Genomic DNA, 9482 nt, shown 5'->3' on the forward strand with positions numbered 1-9482 from the left:
CTCCTCATGAGAAAGTTCAGCAAACTTTCTTGTCGTTCTCCCATGCGTATTTGAGAGGCGGGAGGCGGGAGGGACAGAGCTCGATGAAGAAAAACATGGGCTGCTCTCTGTATTTTATTTTTTAAGAGGGTGTTTGGATTGCTTATTTGAAATTTATTAATTTATTATAAATTAAAATGGTTTATTTTCTTCAAAAACTTTTTATTACCGGTTTGATACCGGTATAAGTTGTTTATCCAAATACTCAAAAGTGTTTATTACCAGTGTCACATTGGAATAAGTCAATAAGTTGTTTTTATAAGCAATCCCAAACATCCTTTAAAATTTACCGTGAAATCTAAATGGGTGACCGGAGTCGGTACTGATTGGGATCGATAAAGACCAAGACAGGACCGACGGGTTAAAACTGGTTACGATATTTATGAAAATTCTAGTACGAGTCTGAAACCGGTTATGAGATGTGACAGATTATAAATAGGCCTAATTTTAAAACAAAAATATCTATTTTTATAAATTATATATCAGGCTTTCCAATATTTTTATAAGATTTTCAAGTGTTTCAATACTAAATTTCAAAATCGTAATTATAAAAACATTTATAACATTTGTGTGTATTTCAATTAGATATTATACAAAAAAAATATATCTTCCAACACGATTATTTATATGTTTAAAATTGATCCACATATAATATATACGGGTTGGGTTTCGGTGAGAAGGAGAGTTAAAGTGAGAAACGTAAAGAATAATCTCCACCTTTGGATACACATTAAGATGACCTGCACTAGATCAATCCCTGTATCAGACGAAATTCATGGATGGGTTTGGAATAAAAGATGATTAAAAGTCCAGATCCCTTCTTACATTTCTCATCTTAACATTTTTTCTCACAATCTTTGGCCTAATGCATACATTCAAATATTTGTTTAATTTTTCTAGAGCTTGACATTGATACTTACCGTTACAATGTTCGATATCTTACCCAAGTTCGATGCCTATAGCTTGTAATAAGAACGTCTCTAAACAAATCTACTAAAATGAAGATTTTGGGATTTTTGTTGTAACAGATTCTCCAAAACCTTTCTTAAAATGGAGAAAAAAACAAAAGCATATTAGAAGCAGCACAAATCATAACAGATAAACATGAAAAAACCCTGGCAAGCTCATCAATATTATTTGGGAAAAAAGTTGATTACCAGCAACCCCAACCGACCCGCCACAAAACCGGCCTACAAGGACACCAATGTGAGGGGACATTTTTTGGCTTACTCAAGCGTAATGTCTTGTATTTGGGCAAAGTCGCCCCACTCCTTTGCCAACTGAGCTACACACCTGAGACCTCATATCAACAATATTGAGCCAGAAAAGAAAATACCCCTGCAGGTTGCAGCATCTGGAAATAACGACAGGTGACAGGAACCTTCCCATCTTTTTGGCCCATCACTCCAAACACTGAACTCCCAAGGTTGGTTAGCACTTACCTTAATGGCTGGGAATGTTACCCCATAAGGTAAGTAAGATTGGTGACTCTTGTTGGTTAGCACTTACCCGATAAGCATTTAGTAAACTGGCTCTAAATCCATCTAGATAAATTTAAATGGTTGCATATCATTTAAAAATTGGATTTTACCTATTATTAGCTTCAAGAATCAAGAAATGGCAACATGGCAAGACACTACATCTCATCAAGCCACTGCATAGAAGTGGTTCAATCCGTGCAAAAGTTGTGTATAGCAACTTACTCGTTCAGCTCATCAACATTAGATAAAACCCTAACAAATATGGATTGACGGGGTCAATTTCACCGTTAAAAAAGTAATTATCATCTATATAATCCATATCACAAACAAAGATGATCAAAACAGAGAAAACATACAATCTTAAGACTTGGAATCCTGCTAGAATGTTTATGATGCCCGATTCAATCAACTTTTCGGCTCCCTTGCCGTGTTGCAGCAGCTTTCTGTGCACAAAGTAGTGTTAAGAGACTGAGAGATGGATCTAGAGACCCTAACTGGTCTACAAGAATAAAGGGAAAGGGAACAAAACATATAGAAAGAACACATGGGGCCAATAAAAATAACAACCTTACATTAAGTACAACATCCTTAAACACCATTCAGTCTATGCCGATACTGCACACACCATTCCACCACTATTTAGCAGGCTTCTAAAAGGTTGACATGGCGCAAGACGCGACTTTGCAGTCATGGTATAGCCCATAGCGTTTGTGTAATGTGTGGCTTATGCCATCGCGTCTTGAGGTGCACCATGGCTTGCGTTTTTTACAAGGGTGGCAATTTTGTTTTTTACACTTTACATGATTTTTCCATTTGTAATATGAATTTAAATTGTTTAATATCATAATATTATTGAGAAATAATAGAAACATATATGTATATACATATATATAGGGTTAGGTTCACGGGAAAACTGCAAAAAAAAAAATGAAAAACTGAGGTACACTCTGGTGTAACCATTCATCTAGATGGTATGCACATGTACATAACATGCACACGTGCATAAAAACCAAGAAACAACTTTCAATCACTTGTATACACATGTGCAGTGTTCCTTGGTTTTTCAGTTTTTTTTTGGGGGGGGGTTCCCTTGAACCTCCCCCTCTCTCTCTCTTATATATATCTATATATATATATATCTATATATATATATATCTATATATATATATATCTATATATATATATATATATATATATATCTAACATACGAATTTGCCGCCTCTGGTCACGTCTTGAAAAACGTCGCCTTGTTGTTGGCGCGTAAGGCGTGAGACTTGACCTCGCCGCCACGTCATTTAGAACCTTGCTATGTAGTTCCCATAAGTTAGACAAATTACCCCTTATCCACTAATGGAAGCATGATGAATTTTGGATCAAAAGGACTTTCAGGGGTTAAGTGACACTAGGAAGCCAAAGTGTTAGGCAAAATGTATCATTTATGACAACTGGTCAAGTAATATAGCTATGAGCACTTAGGCAACTCAAGGAAAATATACCAAAGATGCTTTACTAGGCTTGCTAATCATAACGCAATCTGGTTAATTTACATCAGTAAATCTGCAAAAAGATAACGAGTCTTTCCCTTGGCATCTAGTTTGTGGCTCAGTTAAGCAAATGCAGTTCTAGGCAAAGAGAGAGCTTTCCGATTGGAAATAAATGACGAAAACAGCAGGCTAACACATATCCATCGATGATGCAACTACTTATTCAGTGGACTGCAATTAAGTTCTTGGATAATAAGTTTACCAATTACATCGCCTCTCTGCCTCTGTCTTAACTGTAGATTCATGAATGATATCCCCTTTGAAACGTACACCATATGTCTCCTGTTGAATAGGTTGAAGATGAACCAGTAAAAACATAAAATTTTTGGTTCAAATTTCAAAGAACAAGAGTTATGCACTCAATTAACCAACACAATTATCAAAACAAACACATTACAGAATGCCCATGTTGCACAAAATGACTAGAAGGATAATTCTAACTATTTATTCCAACATGTATGCAAACAAACTGGGACAAGTTTTATTGGTATACAACAACAATCCCAAAAAGAATAAGTTGGAGTAATTTATATTATGTTTTTCTAGTTTTCCTTTTCCTGAAAGCAGAGTGATGAATGATAACATGAAAACACTTTCTCCATTCTCATATCACCATTCACCACCATGGAAGGTTGACCACTACAAATCTTCTCCTCACCTGATGTTTACAAACGGTAAATAACCGACACCTATTCTTCAAAAGCCAAGTATAATTCCACCATCTGTTATTTTTTGAGAGAGATACATAAATGATCATGGAAATAAATTCTTTTGTTGGATACAACTTTTTCAAGAAATATATCTCAAACTGCGATCCAGCATGTTATGCAGTTACAGCGGTCAAAATTGAAAATCGCGGTCAGGACTGTGATTTGATATAGCGGTCCAAAAATAGCGTTTTATATAATAATTAACTTATAAGAGTATTGCACCAAGAAATCTATCTTAAGAGAAACACCCACAGATCAGAAGCAATCATAAAAAACCCTGGCAAAACCATCGACCAAAAAAGAACCAGGTCAAAAGCACGCATAAACCCTTCAAATACAACAAATAGATCTTGCATCCAAAAAATTAGAACCAAGGTAAACCCCAGATGCATAGGTAGATCAAAATCAGACAACACCAGAATCAAATAACCAAAAATCTGCAATCTCAGCCGCCCCCTTGAATGTATTTCCATGAACCCACCTCCAAAAGGGGCAAAACCAACCTTTTGTCCAGCCATTAGAGAATATAAAAACGCAGAAACATCAAAATGGATATTGACATCAAGCAGATCTGAGCCAGCACCTGAGTAAACCACAAAACTTCCCACAGTAAACTAATGATCAACTACAATATGTCAGTGATCCCACTTAAATTATAACCTACCAATATGCTGATCCAATAAAAAAACCTCCAGCATCCATTCAATACTTCAAAAGCAAGATGTAACTAAGATAAGTAAGCATTGTGTCTGGAAATTACTACAGATTACTAATGATATACGATTTGAGATTCTATGAATTGAATTACAAAGATCAGGATGTGAATCAGATGGCTCGCTAAACTAATTAAGCAACCAACATAAGAAATAACAATCCTTCCCAACTCAACTTTTAACTCAAAAAGAATCCAAATTCTACAAGAACCACTCTTCTCAAATGCCAAAAAATAAAATCAACATATAGCAACACCAAGATGATATCGGGTGCAATCCTAGTTTTCACCACCCCGTTCTTAAATTTTGTTGTGTGAAACAAAAAAGTCGATACTTACTGTAATTGAAGTTTTTGGTACTACATAGAGCCTGATGGCAAAAAATCATCATATAGAAATATATGCCTGTAAAGTCATTAACAAAGTTGGCGTGAATTTTAAACGATACGTACTCGACTTATTCTGAAAACAAAATTCACACCGCTTCATGAGGATTCGATAGAATTCTGTCTTTTTCAGCCAAAACGATCACCTAATTAACAGTTCAGAGTAGCAAAAAAGTCTCAAATGCATTAAGTTATTACATTACATGTCATTTTTACTCTACTCGTTACATCTCGAGTAGATAAACGTTACAGAAGCAATCTAAATTTCAAAAGGTGAGGAAATAATATATAAACCTAATCATAAGTAAAACAAACAATGAACGATGTGATAGAACATGCATGGGTCAGGTAGAAGATGATGCAAGAAAGGATTTAGAAACGTACTGTGATGAACAATGGGTCGAACAATGCCCTGCGTCCTCCGAGCAAGTTTTTGTGTTAATATATTTCATGAATCCTTGGGATGCAAGAAATCACTATGTCAATGCTAATATCCTCCAAGGTAATAAATCTGATACAATTACCAGTAATCCCCACAAGAACAGTTACCATCAACAAAGTGGTGGAATCTATTTGAATCTCTCACAACTATTACCCGACCCTCAATCTTTGAAACATACTTAAACACCGTATGACAGTCCCCACAAATCCGAAGATTCTTCATTATTCTAATGGGCAATTCTGATTTTCGCGTAAGAACAAAGGCAACAGCAAGTTTCTCGCTATGGTAGCTCAAGATCTCCTCTTGGTTCTCAAGTTCAAGATCACGAAGTGCATATCTAATCTCAGGCACATATCCCATCTCCCTCATTTTCCCTTGCAACTCCTTGAGCTTTTCGTAGATTGCTTCTGTATCAGGGTGTGATTTATCTGAAGCTACAAAAACATGAACACCATCTTTCATGGTTACCCAACTACAACCAGCTTCCTTCTTCACTGCTGCTAGTTTCATTGATAAGCGAGTCTTTTTCATGTCTTCCCATTTACCTCTGAATGCATACATGTTAGAAAGAAGCACATAGTTCACTGCGTTATTAGGCTCCAATTCCAATAGCTTTTCGCCAGCCCTCTTACCTAAGTTAGTTGGTTGCTGACCATTTGCTCTGCAGCAAGCTCCAAGTACGGTTCTCCAGATAAGCACACTTGGGTTCATTGGCATCTTGTTTAGAAACTCCTCCATCTTATCGAGCTCACCAGCCCGTCCAAGAATGTCCACCATACAAGAAAAGTGCTCCATTTTAGGCTTTAGTCCGTATACTTTGCTCATGGAATTAAAATGATCAAACCCTTGATCAACTAAACCTATATGGCTACAAGCTGATAAAACACCAACAAAGGTCACATGATCAGGAAGTTGGCCTTGTAGCTTCATTTTTGTGAAAGTCTCTAGAGATTTATCTCCATGTCCATGCCTAGCATATCCAGATATCATCGAGTTCCAAGAATAGACATTTTTTACAGGCATTGATGTGAATAATCTCGAAGCGTAGTCAATTCTTCCACATTTGGAGTACATGTCAACTAGTGCACTTCCAACCACCACATCAGAGTCCACATAAGCCCTAATCCCACAAGCATGAACTTCCATGCCACGCTCCAATGTAGCAACTGAAGCGCATGCGCTAAGAACAGTAGCGAAAGTGAAGCAATCTAGTCTCTGGCCATTTGTTAGCATAAGCGAGACCAAGTCCATAGCCTTCTTTAACAGTTCATTATGAATGTAGCCAGAGATCATGGAATTCCAACTCGTCTCGTCCTTCCTAACAATCCTTGAAAAAAGTTTCTCACAGTCATCCATATATCCACATTTACCATAACACGAGAGAATTGCATTTTCCACCGCATTATCACCAGCAAAATGGTATTTTACTGTTAATCCGTGAATCTGCCTCACCAGTTCATATACGGAAAGAGATGACACTGCTCCAAGGATATTTACAAAGGTTATCAAATTAGGGCGCCACCCACCTCGCATCATTTCCATGAGATATTCAACAGCTTCAGGAACTAAAGGATCAGAATCAGATAATGCACCAATAATGGAATTCCATGAAACCTGATCATATTCATGCATCAATAAGAACACTTTCTTGCAGTTATTTATACATTCCGTCTCTGAATAAAAGTCAATGAGAGAATTTGAAACTGAAACATCAGTATCAAGTCCCAACTTAACCCCTTCACAGTGTATTTGTTCTCCTAACCTTAACCAACCTAAGCTAGCACATGAACTCAAAGCACTGATCAGTGTGAAATTTGCTGGCATGAGTTGATTTCTCCTCATTGCACAAAACATCATAACTGCATCTCTAAAATAAGCATTCTGATCAAAGCCGGTGATAATTGAATTCCATGAAACGTCATCTTTGTTCATCAAAAGTTTAAAAGCAGAAGCAGCATCAGTAACTGTGCCACATTTGGCATACATATTTATCAGACCGTTTCCAATAGCAACATTGGAATCACTTAACCCATTCCGGATAACATAAGCATGAACTTCTCTACCCTTTCTCCTCCCTTCCTCCAATATAGAGAATTCACTAAGAGTACTAAGAAGTATTGCATAAGAATCAGATGTTAATTTAACTAAATCTTTCATCCCCAGGAAAACTTCAACAGCTGCTTCTCCATGTTTTTGTCTTGCTAAACCAACCATCAGTCCATGCATGGAAACCACATTCCTCACATCCATCAATTCAAAGATCTTCCTAGCTATGGTTATTTTCCCAGACCTAGCAAACCCACTCACCAAAGCACTTCCCACATACAAGTCATATAGAAATCCAGACTTTTCTATCGTGCACATAGCCTGGTCAAGCAAAAATGAGTTGATCTCAGATAAAGAGGAAGCTGCTGTTATTAAGCTTCCAAATGTATACTCAGTTGGTCGCAACCCCTCTGCTTGCATACCAGATAAGAGCTTAAAAGCAGAAACTGCATCTCCCTTATGAGAATAAACCGAAATAATGGAATTCCATGACACCAAACTTCTAATTTCCATCTCATCAAAAACGCAAGAAGCATAATCAGCCGAATCCATACAATTCCCATACATTGAAAGCAGCCCATTACATACCACCTCATGAAAAGCATTCAAAGATTTTGAAACGAGCCCATGAACTTGTATCCCAAATCTAAGTCCATGAGATTCTAGAACTTGGCAAGCTCTCAAAACACTACCAACAGCATAATGAACAGGCTGGAATCCCTCACGAATCATTTCACGGAAACTGGTACAAGTCTCATTAGGCATGCGGTTTCGAGTATACCCTGATATCAAGCAAGACCATGAAATTGAGTTCCTAAAAGGCATTTCGTCAAACACCTCACGTGCATATACCATATCACCGATTCTTGCATAAATATTGACAAGGGTATTAAGCAAGAACACGTCATAAGTATACCCATTTTTAAAAATCTGTACATGAAGCTGCATGGAATCCTCATGAGAACATGAATACTGATAACGATTAACAAGAGAATTATAACTTTCCCAATTTGAGGAAGAAAACTGCGTGATTCCAAGTCTGGTCAGGTAAGATTTATCGAACAATGTGGTTGAGGAAGGAGAATTTGTCAGCAAAGATGGATTCGAGTTTTGGGTATCAAGAAAAATCGTGTCTTTTGAGTGAACCAGCGATGGCGCCAATGTAATGGAAGCAGGTTTTGGACTGTATGAGAGACGTCTGTGCGTAAATGCAATGTTTCTTTGAAACATGGCACGATAAAATTAGTTGCAAATCGACAAAAATATCATAGGATATATATCTAATTCAAATCTCAATTATTATCACGCTGCTTTCTATGCATCAAGGGAGAAGCCATTATTTTAAGAAAATATTCTGAAATATTATCATGTAAATTAGTCAATTACAATTATGTTACCCTATTTAGCAGGGTCGGTCTGAAACTTTTTAATGTCCTGGACGGAAACGTTAAAACATGTTCCAACAAGAAAAAACGTAAATATATTTTAGGGTTTGTAAAACTGTTCAAACGGTGTTAGTTCATATCCAATCATTGGTACAATTTCTTCCGGGTGTAAAACTTTATATTTCCCTTTATTTTCTTGAATCATAATATACACACATATGTATGTGTATGTGTCATTTTCTATGTTATATATATATATATAGAGAGAGAGAGAGAGGGGGGTTGGTTCAAATAGAAACCAATCATATAGTACAAACTATGGAAACCGATCTTGACCAATCACATTATTTCTTCACTTTAGGTTCAAATCTAAATTATAAATTAATGATAAGGGTAATTTGGTAATTCAACCTTTTTGTAATCCCCAATAATTAATTGGGAGTTACAAATCTTAAAAGATACATCTAATTGTTCATGAGATTTTTATGATTTCTTTATTATTTCATGTTCATGATATTTATTTCAATTGATTTTATATATATATATTGAAATTGGTTGTCTAAGTGTACAAGATTTTCATTTCGTTTAAGATACATGGAGAATCCTATTGTAAAAGAATGTCAGTATAATGAAGACGATAAACGCTTGCAGTCTATTTCATATCTGCACACATGCACAACGATCCTTGATTTTGAAAATGTTCATATATGTGCATCTCTTGCAGTCTATGTTCATAT

At 36.3% G+C, this 9482-nt stretch overlaps 1 protein-coding gene across 1 annotated transcript; it reads right to left on the minus strand.

Moving 5' to 3' along the window:
* Nucleotides 1–3272: 3272 nt before the first annotated feature.
* Nucleotides 3273–8378, minus strand: LOC112507641 (putative pentatricopeptide repeat-containing protein At5g09950). Its single transcript, XM_025112294.1, has 2 exons — nt 5257–8378; nt 3273–3346 (listed from the first exon to the last, which is right to left on the minus strand). Exon 1 carries the CDS (start codon nt 8306–8308, stop codon nt 5393–5395), a length of 2916 nt encoding a protein of 971 aa, XP_024968062.1. The 5' UTR covers nt 8309–8378; the 3' UTR covers nt 3273–3346; nt 5257–5392.
* Between the last annotated feature and the right edge of the window lie 1104 nt (nt 8379–9482).

Source organism: Cynara cardunculus, assembly GCF_001531365.2.
Source record: "Cynara cardunculus var. scolymus isolate 2C chromosome LG 2, CcrdV1, whole genome shotgun sequence".
In the NCBI taxonomy this organism is placed as follows: Eukaryota; Viridiplantae; Streptophyta; class Magnoliopsida; order Asterales; family Asteraceae; genus Cynara; species Cynara cardunculus.

What these genes read in the sequence shown, in the direction of transcription:
- LOC112507641 (XM_025112294.1), bottom strand. Translation starts at nt 8,308, where the DNA reads ATGCAGCTTCATGTACAGATTTTTAAAAATGGGTATACTTATGACGTG.